The following is a 17,287-nucleotide window of genomic DNA, read 5'->3' on the forward strand; positions in this document are numbered from 1 at the left end:
CCATTATTGTAAAATTTGTGAGAGTACATGAAGCACTATGAAGTTTGATGTGACAGAATTGCACATGTTAGTGGAAGACAAAAACAGTACTGATGGAAAAAAATATACAGTGGTACCTCTACATACGATCACTTCGACACACGATCTTTTCGACATCCGACGTAAAATTTGAGCCGCCATTTGTTTCTACATCCGACGAGTTGCTCGAAATACGACGACATGACAGCACTGCAAACGAACGCACGGTGGATTTTCTTGTGTGAGAAATCAACACAGTTTTCAAAAAAAGTTGATACAGTTGGAGAAACAAGGAAAAAAGTGATGCTTACCTTTGAAATGAAGATGCAAGTTATAGAAAAATATGAGCTTGGTGTGCGCGTCCCTGAACTGGCTCAACAATACAGCTCCATGGTCCTCTTCCGACCACCGTTCGCCACTATTTATAAGTTAAGGTGACAATTATTATTGTGGTAACATTGCCAAGGAAATCGCCAGCTTCGTCACGTTTTTATCATTTATTTAAGAACTTATCCAACACAAAACGCCCATTGTCTTAAGCAGTTGACTGCTCTCAAGAAAACGAAAGTATTATCTCTACCGCACCGACCTATCTCACCGTGACGTCAGCTTCGCGGTGCGTTCAGGGACAGTAAAAAGTGTCCGCCATATTAGAATCCAATTCGTTACATTATTTACAGGAATAATTATTAATTATTCTTCTTATTATATTATTCTGACTTATTTATTTATAACTTATTTGTTTTTCTATGTTTAATTGCCATTTGTAACAGTGCCAGCAGTATTTATTAAGAATTTAGTGTATGTTTTTAGGCTTTGGAACGAATTAATGGAATTATAATGTATTCCTATGGGAAAATCCTGCTCGACATACGACCATTTCGACTTACAAACAAGGTCCTGGAACGAATTAAATTCGTATGTAGCGGTACCACTGTATAGTCAAATAATTTGAGTGATGTGTTTGTGTCGAAGCCATGTGTTGATTTTTTTTTTCTTTTGAGTAAGTGCCCATCCAGGTTAACATTGAAGAACTTCAAAAATTGCCCTGGGAGACACCAGCACCAAACAACTGTCGGTGTGCAGAAACGACTCAGGTGCAAAGAAAGGAAAATTGGCTTTGTCATTATGTGACTGGCTCCAACTTAGCCTCAAGATCAGAAGATGCAAACTTGTACTGCTGAAGAGATGATGTGTCACGCTAATTTTTGTTCCTGACAATCTTTAGACAAGTCTAACCAATTACAATGCTGTTTGATTCTGCCTTTTAGACAGTCGCTCAAATCGTCTCAGGTTTGACAACACACAGTGAATGTGCTAAATGAGTCTATTTGCAAATACTACTGCAAGAATGTGCAAAATGAACTGCCACCTTGCATAACAGAAACAGATTACATTGAAATAAGCACAAAAAGTCGAGGGAGTTCTGTGTTATATGGCAAAGTGAGGGTTGCGTCAAGCCCAAAATGAGTAAAGACGACCAATAGGGCACAAGGGAATGAGCTGTAATCTTGCTTCAGCCCACCTCAGAGAACTGAAATGATTACTCGAATAATTCGAGTAACTCGATTTTAAAAATTGATCGAGGCATTTTCTCCGTCTAGAGCAGGGCTGTCCGAACTTTTTGCAAAGGGGGCCAGATTTGGTGTGGTAAAAATGTGGGGTGCCGACCTTGGCTGACGTGCTTTACGTGGAACAATATATTTAAGCAAATTTTAGCAAGCCATTCAGTGTGGCACATTTGCTTTATTATTATTATTTTTTTTATTAATAATTTCAACAATCTTGCAACTAGCCTTTGTGACGTTCTCTTTTGACTCTCGGGCATTTGCAAAATACTGCTGCTGTGAAATTAAACTAGCTTCAAGTATCTTCCCTGTAATCTTGTCGTACATGTTAGATAGTCTTGTTTGGTAATATCGCCTAACATTGAAATCTTTAAAAACAGCGAATGTCTCTTTGCAAATGAGGCACACACAGTTATTGCGTATTTTAGTGAAGAAATAGTCCAATTTCCACCTATCCTTGAAGCGTCGGCCGTCACAGTCAACATTCTTTTTTTTGTTGTCGCCATTTTAGAAAATGGAAGTAATGGGTCACACAGGGTAATGTTGCTTAGCCCTTAAATACCTGCAACATGAAGCAATTATCAGAGAATCCCAAAATTTGAAAAATAAGGTCCTAATGAAACCTGTTTTTCAAATTTATAAAAAGAAAAGTCAAAATGAATATGTGTAATAAGTAGGGATGGGAATCGAAATCCGATTCCAATTCGGAACCGGCTCCGAGTGTTTCGAGGCCTTGACATCACAACGAAAAAGCCTGAACGAGCCCTTTAACGATCCCTAAAGACGCATGTTGCGTTGTGACGTGTCTTGTTGTCCAGACGCATCAATCTAGCATGGCGCCAAGAACCACTCACTCCAAAGTTTGGCTACACTTCACCAGGAAAAAGGGTGAAAATGAAAGGTTACGATAGTTTAGCACGAGCATTGCCGCCGTAAACATAACAATGACAGCACGTAGGTTCGAACGCTCGAAAGTGTGTCTTCACTTCACGAGGAAAAATTTCAACAAAGCGACTTGCAGTCATTGCGAGATGGATATAACTGCATCGGGAGGGAATAGACTGCACTGTCCTCACCGAGACGCTAAGGCTCAGTCCTGGTTATACAGCTAGCTAAACTCCCAAATGACGATGCAGAAGACGTTGGTATAATTTGCTGACTTTATTCAACCATCACTTAAAACTAAAAATAGAAATGAAACAAATCAATTTCGTCCCCAATAACAAACAGGTTTGCATCAACGTAAATCAGCGATGATTAGCTGCTAACACAGTAATAACAAACAGTTAGCATGCGTTCGCTAGCATTAGCACATCGTTTAAACCACTACACAACTGGATTTAAGTGTCCGATCGCGAGTGGAAACACAAAACAACAACACAGAAGATGATACCTACAGGCGTTGGCTCTGTAGATATTTTACAAACATTAAAAAAGAACGTAGGCTCGTGGCAGTGTTTCCCTTTCTCACTAACTCGCTCACTCGCTTGGATGCGGCATTTCTTCTTCGCGTGTAAGCGCGCTCTTCTTCACGTGAGCAGGTTCTTCTTCGCGTGACGAAGCGCAAGGGCGCCACCACTTGAGCGTGAAAGCACCAAAAAAACTAAAAGGCATGCTTTTTAATTTACTGGTAAATAAAAACAGGGGTCCCCAAACTACGGCCCGCGGCTCCATATTTGGTCCGGCCCCCTGAACAATTCCAGAGAGCATTTTGAATTTTTTTTTGTGTTTTTCGCCCTCAGTAGTGTTATTTATTTCCTGGCATTTTTCAGTGAATAACTCAGAGAGGGTTATTTGGTGATTATCTATTTAATTAATAGTGCTATTATTATTCATTATTATTATTATTATTATATTATTTTTATTTTATTTACTTTTGCTCCGTGAAGAATCCACAGAGGGTTATTTGATTGTGGCTTTCTGAAAAACAATATTTTTTTTTACATTTACGCACTCCTGCAATCGCCACACTTTTTCTGTTACAAACTGACCCCGGCCTCTCATCAGAGAAGGGAAAAGTTATGTGGCCCTCACAGGAAAAAGTTTGGGGACATTGCTAAAGGCAGAACAACGAACTATATGCCAAAATATACCAATATTTTTTATTTCTATTAGAAAAATGTTTCAGTAAAACCTATTGCCACAGTTAACATTGACGCTTTGGGCCTCTTTTGACCTCGTTGTGAGTTTGTAAGGTTGTGACTTCTGATTAAACAAACGATGCCAATCAAAATGTTTGTTCTTCTTTTTCCCGAAATTAGAATCGATAAGAGAATCGATAAAGAATTGAATCGTTGAGCAATATCGATAATGGAATCGGAATCGTAAAAATCCTATCAATTCCCATCCCTAGTAATAAGTGCTCTAATATCTATAACCCATGCTAAATCAAGTTTTTTTCTCATTGAACCTGTAGATGTATGTGTTGACTTCCATCCATCTTTTTTTTTTTTTTTTTTTTCAAATAGAAATGTCAAAATTCTAAATCGGTCTCAAAATCATTAAACTTTAGGTGTATCAAATGTGATACATTTGGCAATAAAGGGTTAAAGTGCTGCTGCCTTTTAGTGGGTAAATGAGGATCAGCATTTCGTGTGTAAGTTACTTCATATGCTGGTTGCAGTACTGCTGACCAATTCATTAAGTCTGTGTGCGTGCCGGCCGGATGAAATTTGACCACGGGGTGCATTTGGCCCCCGGGCCGGACTTTGGACATGTCTGGTCTAGAGTAATCATTTAATTTTGCCACCTCTAAGCATGGCATTTTGCCCGGACTACTTTCAATGCGGCACAACCCACTGACGTCACGTGTGTAGAGGAAGAAGGGAGAAGCGGCGGCTATATTTGATTTCAAACCACGCACGATTATAAAGGTAACAACAAAGAAGCCAACGAAAGCAAAGAGAAAGGCACCAAGAAAAAGCAGAAAAATGTCAAACGTTTGGGAGCATTTCAAGCTGGAGACTAAGGTGAACACTGTTTCATGCCATCAATATAAGACAGTGCTTGCAAAACACTACCCCAGCCAGGCCCCGGCTACCCTGCCGACGCTTTGGCACCCCCTTGCTGGACCTTACGACTGATGACCGCCCCCGAAACCCCTGTAATTCTGTCAGATATTGCTCAATTTCTCACAGAAAATGATTGCATTTAAAAATGCTTTGGCAGTAATATCTTTATTTATTTGGCTTGCAATGAAAAACACAAAGAAGAATGAAAAACAAAATTAAATCATTATCATTTTACACAAAACTCCAAAAATGGGCCAGACAAAAGTATTGGTACCCTTTGAAAAATCATGTGATGCTTCTGTAACTTGTGTAATTAACAGCACCTGTTACTTACCTGTGGCACATAACAGGTGGTGGCAAGAACTAAATCACACTTCCAGCCAGTTAAAAGGGATTAAATTTGACCCAACCTCTGTCCTTGTGTGTACCATATTGAGCATGGAGAAAAGAAAGAAGACCAAAGAACTGTCTGAGGACTTCAGAAGCAAAATTGTGAGGAAGCATGGACAATCTCAAGGCTACAAGTCCATCTCCACAGACCTGAATGTTCCTGCGTCTACCGTGTGCAGTGTCATCAATAAGTGTAAAGCTCATGGCACTGTGGCTTACCTCCCTAGATGTGGACGGAAAAGAAAAACTGATGAGAGATTTTAACGGAAGATTGTGCGGATGGTGAATAAAGAACCTCGACTAACATCCAAACAAGTTCAAGCTGTCCTGCAGTCCGGGGGTACAACAGTGTCATCCCGTACTATCCGTTGGCGTCTAAATGAAAAGGGACTTTATGGTAGCATACTCAGGAAGACCCCACTTCTGACCTGGAGACATAAAAAATAGGCTGGAATTTGCCAAAACTGACCTGAGAAAGCCAAAAACATTTTGGAAGAATGTCCTCTGGTCAGATGAGACAAAAGTAGAGCTTTTTGGAAAAAGGCATCAACACAGAGTTTACAGGAAAAAAACGAGGCCTTCAAAGAAAAGAACACGGTCCTCATAGTCAACCATAGTGGATGTTCCCTGATGTTTAGGGGTTGCTTTGCTGCCTCTGGCACTGGACTGCTTGACCATGAGCATGGCATTATGAAGTGCGAAGACTGGAGACTTCTAAAGTGGCCAGCAATGAGTCCAGACCTGAATCCCATAGGATACCTGTGGAGACATCTGAAAATGCCAGTTTGGAGAAGGCACCCTTTAAATCTCAGAGACCTGGAGCAGTTGGCCAAAGAAGAATGGTAAAATTCCAGCAGAGCATTCTAAGAAACTCAATGATGGATACCGGAAGCGGTTCTTTGCAGTTATTTCATCTAAAAATTGTGCTACCAAGTATTAGGCTGAGTGTGTCAATACTTTTGTATGATAATGATTTTTTTTTTTCATTCTCTTTTGTGTTTTTTCATTGCAAGCAAGATAAATGAAGATATTACTACCAAAGCATTGGTAATTGCAATCATTTTCTCGGAGAAATTGAGCATTATCTGACAGAACTGCAGGGGTGCCAATACTTTTGGCCAGCACTGTACCTGTATAACTGTGCATACATGAGTGTCTGCTGAATTTCACGTGAACGGCAAAATAGCAGGGAGGAATAGACTCAAGGAAGTTTTTGAAAATCACAAGACCCTGAACACAGAGTGTTCATGTTTCCAGTAGCTCAATGGAGTGGCTGGGAAATATAGATGGATTTATTGATCGTGTTAGCCTGACGCTTGAGTGAGCTACTTGCATACAAGGTCAAAGGACTGGCTGGATTCTATTGAAAGATATTACATCAGCAAAACAACCAGCAGTCAATTTGTGATACAAACGCAGTTTCAGTTTCTCTATGATGCAACTGACAGGGTGGTATTAGTCGTAAATTTCCAGTTGCACTGCTGTATTACAAAAGTGTAGGGCAGCTTGTATCCAAATTTTAACTGCAAGAGGGAGGACTTTAAAAAGATAAGCTTCTCTTTGCGCCTCTTCCGCTGAAAGGATTTGGATTACACACTGAGACATTCAAGTCATATAAATGTGGAAAAATCTCAGTTCAAGGTATATTCAGAGTTCAGCCAAACATTAGGATATCCTGAGTGGGAATATTCATTTCCTAAACAATGTTCTTGCCACGCAAAATCTTGAGTTAATACTAGCCGGACATTCCCGACAGGGCAGGCAGGACTGGAGGAGGCAATTGTTAAGGCCGTGCATGTGAGGTGGGAATCATTTGGAATTTTGGAACACATTTAACTACTTAAAGAAATGAACTGAGTCAGTGAAAAGAAAATATTGCAAAAACAATTGAACCCTCATCTCGAAGCAGGGTTGGGCATTGCGCATCAATGGGATCCGGGACTAACACTCCGATGCTCCCGGAACCGTTCGAATTTTTTAATTTCAATTCCATGTTTCGGTGCCCTGACCGCCGATCGGAAAAAAATAGCTGCCGAACACCACGAAGAAGAAGCCACATGAAGCGTGTATTTGTGCATTGCAACTTGACTTCAACCATGGACGCGGTGCGGCGGCGCTCAGAAGTTTGGCTCAACTTCACAAAGAAAAATGATCAGTCAGCTCAGTGCAACATTTGCAACACAGCTATATAATGCAAAGGTGGCTGAATGGCCAATAAGATTAGTAGTGCATATTTGAGTGCCTCGTATTTGTCATGTTGCGCCGTTCCTCTAACCAGTCAGAACCACGTAAGTAAAACAATAAATTACATTTATCTTTTGCTGCCCCCGCGACCCGACCCCGGATTAAGCGGGAAATGGTGAATGGATGGAATAGTACAACAATAAGCTGTATTATTACTAGAGATGTCCCGATCCGATATTTGGATCGGATCGGACACCGATATGGGCAAAAAAATGCGCATTGGTATCAGATCGGCTGACACGGGAAAATTCCGATCCAGTTTTTTTGAAAGTCCCGTCCGGGGTTTCCAGCACACCGAGTTCCATAATCCATTCCAGTTTTTGCTTCGGTTTTCCTAAAATCCGGTCCGCATTTTATGGCACACCTTCAACACACTACATTTACATTACCGTCTCCCAATTTACCGAGAGACTTTATCGGTAAAAATGTCAGCTGTGTGGGATCATTTCACCTTAAAGGATGACAAAGACGAAGAGGCAGAGTGCAACATATGCCACAATAAAGTCGAGCGTGGTGGTAAAGCCGTAAGAAGTTTTAATACAACCAACCTACTCAAGCATTTAGCGAAATACCACCACAAACAATATGAGGAGTATGTTAAGAAAACCGAAGACAAAAAGAAAGATCCTACGCAACTAACACTGGCAGAAACTTTTGCTATGCGTGACAAACTGGCACTCGACAGTCCCAGAGCCCAGGGAATAATAAGAGTCATTGCCGAAGAATTCATTCTGGATGACGAGCCATTATCTCTCGTGAGTAAAGACGCACCATCCAACACTTAGAACCACGGTACAACATGCCCAGCCGTCATTACATCCTTGAACGATTCAGCCATGGAAGCTTCGAGAACGGTTCACAAACATCCAAATTCCGATTATTGAAATATGTCAAGTGAAGCGGAACTAATACACAGCGCGGTCTTCGGGACGCAATGAGAAACGGATCGCGCGTCCCGAGAGTATGATGAGAGCAAGCTTGTCATAGACCCGGGTAATGCCAATGCTCGACTCACGGCTTTAGCTCAACTCATGCCGCTGAATAAAAAACACAAGAATACCTGACTGCTGCTGACAGCCGCTACAAACTACGTCAACATCGTTTTACTGTAGATAATAAATATCATATGTATATAGAACTAGATGCTAAATGACAGACTCGACGGCGGTAGCAACATTGAAGTATGGACAACTAGATGCGTTAGTAAACAGCCGCCATCTTAAAGCAGGAGACTTCCCTAGGCTGTTGTGAACCTTCCAAGCGAACCTAATTAACTTTTTATCTAAAATACTCCTAAATCGGCACAATCTTGACTTGAATCTATCTTCAAAACAGTTTTAAAACTTTCACATGTGGAAAGTAGACAGAAGGGAAATTATGGAATAACGGGAGCAGTTTTAACGACTTTAACAGTTGATTCGCAAAATTAAATGAATTGAATGTAGTTTAAAGCTGCTGATACAGAATGGGAACTTGAGTATTTTATTTACTGTTTTAAAATGTTAACTCGATATTGAAATAGTCGTTTATTTAAACCTGAGAGGCTTTTTATACAATTATTGTAACTAATGCACGAAACATTAAAAGCATCTAATAGCTTGGGGGTTTTGTGGGATTTTCCACTGAGGTTGTTTGTGTGTTTTGCTTTTTTTAAGAGACTGCTTTCTTTCATGTTCCTGACGAGTTCATCAATAAATTGTATGAATCCTTGCCGAACCGCATGGATGCAGTCCTTCAAGCCCATGAAAGTCATACAAAATATCAAATTTGGATCTCACAGCACCACTACTTAATTCACTTATGTTATGTAACATATTTTTGTATTTGAAGTACATTTTTTGTTCAATTTTCACACCACTTTCTGTAGGTGACAAAACTTTTGTCTTGCCAAAATTTGACCTTTATGTCTTCATTAAATGATAAATCATTTTTCAGTTAAACAAATATATTTTGTACATTCAACATCATTTGGGAGGGTCTTAGCTTTCATATGAGCCATTTCTGAAACCAATTGAATTATTAAAAGTCAGGTTATTAGCAATTGTTTCTACAAAATGAATAAGCGACAAGACTTTTGTCAGGGACTGTATTGTTTTAGGACATAACAAAATAAACCACAGTGTAACCAGCAATAAAATACATCTAAAATATGACTGCATGAGGAAGAATGTTTATGTGGGCAAAGAGCTCTTTATGCAACAAATGAGTGACTAGTGATACAAACAGGGAGTATGCTGACAGTTGACGAACCATGTCACAGACGGACAGAACATTCTAAAATGACGTTCTGCACCGAGTCAGAGCACATGGCCATGAACTCTTTTGCCCAATCCAAGACTGATGACACCCGGGCCGTGACCTACGCCGAATCCCAATCTGAACGGATCAGAGGTTGACATCCTGTGACGAATAAGTGCTTTAACTGTACCGTTTTGTGTGTGGTTACAAAAGAACAATAATAACGAAGTTTGTGCCTGTATACTAGTTTGAAATTAATATGCAAGAAACAGCCTGCGTGTGTGACGACCAGTCGCATAATTTACAACATTCTTAAAAAGCCTCCACATGCTGTTAAGAATAGAATTCAATGAATGCCAGTAAATGATGGACATATTTTCAAGCCGTGCCAAATATCTCAAACAAAATAAGATGACGGTGGCATCAGGGAGCCTTGCACTGTGTCTCTCTGAGGTATTCAGAGCATGCCCGATTGAGGTCCTGACGCAAAACCACAAATACAATGCAACAGGAGGTGCAGAATATTAATAATGGAGCGATCAGCTCCAAATACGACACGCTGTAGAATCTTAGGATAAAAGGACAATTTAAGATTTCTAGCTTTTTCAATAAAATCTTAGCTGGCTGCTTAATTCAAATCGTTCAGGCCTAAAGGCAAGTCTGTACATAGGACAAAGGATGGGAAATTGAGTTTTTAATTATTCTTATAAAAGAGCTGAGCCTCTATTGTGTCTGCAAACCAAGCAAGTGAGAGATTAACAAACAAATAAAACGTATCTTCCCATTTCTAAAAAACGTGATGGTGAATTAGCCATTCTTAAATTTCCGCTGATCTACAGAATAACTGCGACGACACTCACAACCAGTGAAAACTGAATGCCAGACACAAACCTTGAAAAATGTAAAGGGTTTTGTTCAGGAAGAGCATTTGGCTTTAAAGGATAAGAATGCACATGCATTATACAGTGGGGAGAACAAGTATTTGATACACTGCCAATGGGAAAACCCATTGGCAGTGTATCAAATACTTGTTCTCCCCACTGTATGTACAGGTATTCCCCGGGTTACAACTCGGGATGTCCCGATCGCATATTTTTGCACCTGAGTCCGAGTCACCTGATTTTTTTTAACCTGTCCTGTTCAGTTGCTTGACATGGAGAATGTAGATCTAAGTGTTCAGTCGGTCTGAACAGTTTTAAATGTATGACATACTCCCACTGTGATCATTCAACGTACCTCGTTTATTAGGAGAAAGCAACGAACAGTAAGGGGTTATGGGGGAACAGAAGAAAAGGAGAGAAGGACAGAAGAAGCACAAACAACAACAAGAAATACATTGAACGTCTACACTAACTACGAATATATTGGTGCTATCATTAGCTAGTTAGTATTTCCTGTTGACACCATATGGGGGGCCTGATGACCAAGAGTGGGGGTGTGTGAAAGATAAGTGATTGGGATGGGTGTAGTGTTCACAAATCAGCCATGTGCTCTAGAACCCAGTATTTGTGTGAATCCCTTGTGAGTGTGAGTATGTTGGCATCCTATTCTAAGCTGTCTCATCGCTAATCCTGACCCAGAGGTTTTCTACTTACTCTCTCTAATTGCACCTAGTCATGCGTGAATCCCATCAGACATATGACAGTCTCACAGACGAGTGGAGATACTGCGTGGATGCAGTCCCAGGGCCATGGCCCTTCCCCAGCCAATCGGGGAAGGGGAGGAGGAGAGGCGTTTCGCCAGCGCAGCCTATCCCTCCTCCCGCAGCCCAGCAAAGGAGCCGTCGTCATCCCCCGGGATCCAGGGCGGTCCCCTGGGCCATCCGCGCCCCCATCAACTGGCCCTCAGGGACGGGATGAGGGGATATGCCACCACGCCCCACACCCACGACCACCCCAGCCATCCTGCCAACTAGCCACCGCCGTGGCCCCCCAACTGGCACGGCACATTGCGGGACCCCTAACGACCCACCAAGCCCAGGGCAGGGCAGGACCCCCCACCGGAGCAGGCGACACCCAGCCAACCTGCAGGCACCCAGCCAGCGACGCTGGATACCCATGGACAAAAGAGAGGGGAAGGCCAAAGCAGGAGAATGCCGAGAAACTGCCGCGGGGCGGAGCGAGATCGGAGCCCTGACCCAGCCGCTCCTGCGGCCGGCACCCCAGGCAGAGAGGAGGCCACGCCCCTGGAGCCACGCCATGGAGAAAAAATTCGGGACCCACCTACCACCCTATTACTGTGGCTGCCAGGTCCCCGACTGACAGCCATTACCCAGCACCGGGCAGTAGGACTGCAGCATGGAAATTCTACCCAGCTGCTTGCCGGAGCTCCCCCATGGAGTATGATGTATTTGGTGCATTAAAAGAGGTGCGGAATGGCGGGGCCTGCCATGAGGAGGCAACCATGATGTCACCGACCAACAGGTCCCATCCATCCATGTGTGATGCATTGAAATCAAGGTGGAGCTGACCCAGGACTGTACGGCTCCGTTCCGACTCTCCCCGGAGGCATAAATGAGTATGTAGGTGCCAGGGTGAAAGATATTTACAGTGCAAAGTGAAGAGTGTGTGAATTAAGAGGCAGGCTCCCGCAGGCGTGGCCCTGTCCGCCAGAACCACTGGCCGCAGGGCGGGAGACGCACCAGGTCCCCAACCAACCCTCGCCCCAGACTACCCCCAGCGCCCCTGTCCCCGAATCAACTGATTTGGAAATCACATTTGTGCCTTTGATCGTAGAGCTACCAAGCTTCTGTGCCAAGATCAAAGCTACAAACCTGTTAATCATCGTTAACTTTAAGTGCCAAACGCAAGCTGCACTGGACAGTTTGGCCACATTGCTTAGCAAGAGATATTGTGTGGTGCTGTACAAGCAGAAAAACATAAATATATATTTTTTTAATTAAAAACCCAATCCTCTTCACCCAATTCCGATCCTTTTAAAAACGGCACGATTGGCCTGATTTCCAATCACGTGATCGAATCGGGACATCCCTACTGTACCTTGAATAGTAGGCAATCTAAACTCATCCAGGGGAGAGATAGCTAACACAATGGAAGATGGGTGGATGTGATGAGGAGGTTGAGTTTGAGGACAATCTAAGAGAGTGTTGATAAATGTAGCAAGGGAAGACATAATTCTGTTCATAATTTTTATGGACAGAATTTCTAAGCGCGGCTGAAGAGCTGAGGGGGTCCGGTTTGGTGACCTCAGCATTGAATCTCTGTTTTTTGCAGATGATGTGGTGCTGTTGGCTTCATCAAGCCGTGACATCCAACTCTCACTGGAGCGGTTCGCAATCGAGTGTGAAGCGGTTGGGATGAAGATCAGCACCTCCAAGTCCGAGACCATGGTCCTCAGTCTGAAAAGGGTGGAGTGCCCTCTCCGGGTCGGGGATGAGATTCTGCCCCAAGTGGAGGAGTTCAAGTATCTTGGGGTCTTATTCATGAGTGAAGGTAGGAGGGAGCAGGAGATCGACAGGTGGATCGGTGCAGTGTCTGCAATAATGCGGATGCTGCACTGGTCCGTAGTGGTAAAGAAGGAGCCTAGCCGAAAGGCAAAGCTCTCGATTTACGTTTCTACCCTCGCCTATGGTTACAAGCTGTGGGTCGTGACCGAAAGAACAAGATCCCCGATACAAGCGCCTGAAATGAGTTTCCTCCCCATGGTGTCCCAGCTCTCCCTTAGAGATAGGGTGAGAAGTTCGGTCATCTTGGAGGGACTTGGCGTCGAGCCGCTACTCCTCCGTGTTGAGAGGAGCCAGCTGAGAGGGCTCGGGCATCTGGTTAGGATGCCTCCCCGTAGAGGTGTTCCGGGCATGTCCCACTGGCGGGAGGCCCCGGGGATGACCCAGGACACGCTGGAGAGACTATGTCTCTCGGCTTGCCTGGGAACGCATTGGGATGCCGCCGGATGAGCTGGTTGAAGTGGCTGGGGAGAGGGAAGTCTGGGCTTCCCAAGCGGAAGATGATGGATGGATGGACTGATGGATGGACTGATGGATGGATGGATGGATGGATGGATGGATGGATGGATGGATGGATGGATGGATGGTAGGAAGACATAATGGAAGTTGCAATTCGAGAGGTGGATGGCATGCGACCTTTATGAGATAGAAAAACTCCCCCTGATTCTCTACTTATTGAGCCATACTACCAAGGCCAAAATGTAAGTAGAACTGCAGTATTAGCATCGATTAGCGTTAGCAGTTGCTTTTTTTTTTTTTTTTTTTTTAAGGAACGGAGGAGGTTGCTATGGGTGGTGTACGCTTTGCAGTGCAGAGGTGTCAATGTTTTCTGCTCTGGAGGATGTCTCAAAATTGCCATTAACAATGCCAAATTTCATTAGATTTGCTGTGTATCGCTCTAAAAAGAACAAATCAGAGGGTGCGACAAGTTTTAGTATTGTCAATACATGCAGTATATATTATACGTAGCAGCTACGTCACTAAGTCTGCAGCAGAGTAGCAGCTTATCGTAGCTCTGTCCCCGGTTGGTATGGTCATGAAAAGGGTAATTTGGAACAATTTGGAGGCTTCAATAAACCTTAGTGCAAAAGTGGGAGGAAGCTGGACAACCCAAAGAAAACTTAAGTAAGCACAGTGAGAACTTGTTCCACACAGACAGATGGGAGCCCAGATTCAAACCCCAAGGTTGAAACTGTCAGGACTCAGTGGAAAAATGTTAGCTGTATTTACTTATCACACTTGGCAAACGTTTTAAACTGTGCAAAATCTGCATTATTCCCTCGACTAAGTCACTAGTGCTCACACTTCTTTAACACGTTACCTGTGCCACCACGGGTCCTGAGGGTTCCAGTGTTAGAAGAAGTGCTGATCCCACCAAAAACAGTCATCCCTTGTCCGACAGGTGTGTGGAAGTTGTTGTAGTTAGGGATAGCCGTGACCCCGAAGCTTGGGTAGTGCTGTGGCGTGGGGTCCGCCCCATAGCGGTAGCCTGCAGGCTGGGAGATGCTGGTGTCTCTGTCCTCTGTGAGTTTGGTTGCTTCTTTATCCTTGCATTGCACACAGCCCATTATCTATAATCTGTGATAGGGGCAAGAACAACAGATCCTAAAGGTTAGTTAAGTGGAATGTGGTTAAATAAAAGCAGAAAAGAGCGATTCATGATGAAAAATATTAGTTAATGTGTCATTTGAGGCAAAGCTTGAAACTGGTGCTGTCAAATTTATCGCGTTAACGGGCGGTAATTAATTTTTTTCATTAATCATGTTAAAATATTTGACGCATTTAACGCATGCGGGGAATGACCCGCTCATGCATTGCCTCAAACAGATTACATTGACGCCGTTTTTTGCACATTGAGAGCTAAGAGGAAGAGAAAGGCAGTAGACACAGGCGTTCATTGGACCGAGCCATTTATTGGCATAAGCTTCGGCAACTCCTTCACAACAAACATAAGTATCATTTAGTGAAAGCACAACAAAAATAATATTCCTATCCCTCAAAAAAATAATGTTCACAAAAAGAAAAGCTGGCATTCCCAATCAAAATAGCTATGCAAAATACACATAAAACATACCCAGACTTTGGTCAAACTCTATTCAAACATTTCGTTTAGATCAACAAATACATTGGATGGCAATATTTAGTCACAATATACAAACTATCAGTGGTCTCGTACGTTGTGAAGCCAGCACTCAATTGAACGTGAATCACAATAGACCCAGTCTAAAAAAATAAATAAACAGGGAGCTACGGCGTCAGTCGAGGGACAAAACACACTCATTGGCTTGATTTCTAAGTAATTTAAAATTCGCCATTGACATCTTGTGGTGTATTTTAATCACAATCTTACGTAGTTAAAGACACTGAGGAAGAATGGCTGTGACGTCACTGCTCAGCGACGTCAACAATATCGAGCTACTAGTTTATTTTTTTTAATTGAAAATTTTACAAATTTTATTAAAAAGAAAACCTTAAGGGGGGTTTTAATATAAAATTACTATAACTTGGACTCACATTTATCTTTTAAGAAAAACAAGTATTTCTATCTGTGGATCCCTTTAACAGAAAGAATGTTAATAATGTTAATGCCATCCTGTGGATTTGTTGTTATATTAAACAAATACAGTACTTATGTACAGTATGTTGAATGTGTATATCCGCCTTGTGTCTTATCTTTCCATTCCAACAATAATTTACAGAAAAATAAGGCATATTTTAGAGATGGTTTGAATTGCAATTAATTACGATTAATTAATTTTTAAGCTGTGATTAACTCGATTAAAAATTTTAATCGTTTGACAGCCCTACTTGAAAGTAGGGCTTGAAACTTATGAGTGAGAAAGCTGCAAATGGGCCAAATAAGCACTGATTGCACTTAGTCCCTATATTGTGGAAGGGGTGCCCCAAAATTCCTACCGGAGTAGGTATGCAAACTGTTCGGGTATCACATTATTCATGCTATATGATTGAACACACACACACTGAACACAAACACGCAATCACGAAAAGGGAGACAAAAAAAGGGTTCCTGACAGTAAGGTCGAGCTCACTTAACTCATTTGCTCCCTAGACGTATAAATACGTTCTATTTTTAATTGTTTCAGTGTCCCAAAGACGTATTTATACGTCTTTTACGTTTTTTTTTCACTAGACACATCTCTAGGTTCTAGTTCAACTTAGCTCCAAAGCACAAAGCTGAAAATCCATTTTAAAGCAATAAAACTGGCCATTGGAGGGCAGTAGCGCATTTGGTAAGACTCCCACCGCATTCAACGGAACGAAAAGCGGGCTGCACGGCCGGGGCGCAGGCGGAAAACGACCGAATGGACGTCCAGGATGCCAGGCGGCAGACGACCAAGCAGAAAGAACGGGACCACCAGTGCAGCGGACAATGCCATTGAGTTCGTGCTGGAAAGACTAAAAAAAATCCATCTTTATGAGACAGGCGACAGGCGGCGATGAGGGAAAAGTTTACCCCGGCCGTCGTGGCCACAACAGCGTAATCTCTCAGTTAGTTATGTGTAAATAAATTGTTACTTTGCTATCAAAAGCTCTATTTGTCTTGTTGTTTATGTTATTTTGTAAAAGGAAAACATTATTCAGATGTTTGGGATGTAACTAAAGCAAAAAAATAGCTGTGTTAATGTCAAAGTTATGTTTGAAATGTATGCTTTCACAAAAAGCTCAATTTCTCTGTTTTTTTTCATCAGAAATTGGAAAATTGCTCAAACTAAGCTATTTTCTAATGCTTATTTCTAAAGAATGGAAAAGGATATGAACTAACTTTTTTTTCTGCTGAAAGAAGAGAGTCTAATCTTTCTTTTGGTGTGTTCCATGTTTATATAGCAATAGAACTGAATTTTCTGTTGGCCTTGCAAAATCAGTCAGGAGCGAAGGGGGTTGCACCGGTGAAAATGGCTTGGAGTGAATGGGTTAAAAAAATCCCAAGGGAAAAGCGCGCTGAGAGGCAGACGAATGAAAAAACCAAGAGAAGGATGCAACTTGCAACGAAGGGGTCAAGAATACAAACTGTCAAACGGCAGCAAGTCAATATCTCGGCAAGCCGTCTAGGATCGGTTTAAGGACACTGCTGATGAGCTGGAATTAAATGCAGGTACATGGGGAAATCATCCCCAAGCTCTGAACAGCAGCAGAATGTGACAAAATTCTGCCATCCTAGCTTCACTTGTATAGAGCACAGCTATTCTTCCAGTCCAGCCCAACCGCGTCATCACCCCCAGTGTGCATGCCGTGCATAAAACGTGGCGCCCTCAGTAGGTCAAAACATGTACTAATTATTATAGATTTTTAAATCAATTGGAATAATATATGTGTTTATAATTTTGTATTTTAGT

At 42.3% G+C, this 17,287-nt stretch overlaps 1 protein-coding gene across 4 annotated transcripts in view; it reads right to left on the reverse strand.

Moving 5' to 3' along the window:
- The window catches only part of LOC130907954 (tyrosine-protein kinase Fyn), a 258,147-nt gene that overhangs the window by 109,798 nt on the left and 131,062 nt on the right, over positions 1 to 17,287 (reverse strand). For all 4 annotated transcript variants that reach the window (XM_057823514.1, XM_057823512.1, XM_057823510.1 and 1 more), the window contains exon 3: positions 14,254 to 14,510. In XM_057823514.1, coding sequence (XP_057679497.1) covers positions 14,254 to 14,500 — 247 coding nt within the window. In that variant the 5' untranslated portion in view covers positions 14,501 to 14,510. The remainder of the gene's footprint in view (positions 1 to 14,253; positions 14,511 to 17,287) is intronic.

This window comes from Corythoichthys intestinalis, chromosome 19 (genome assembly GCF_030265065.1).
Source record: "Corythoichthys intestinalis isolate RoL2023-P3 chromosome 19, ASM3026506v1, whole genome shotgun sequence".
Lineage (NCBI taxonomy): Eukaryota > Metazoa > Chordata > Actinopteri > Syngnathiformes > Syngnathidae > Corythoichthys > Corythoichthys intestinalis.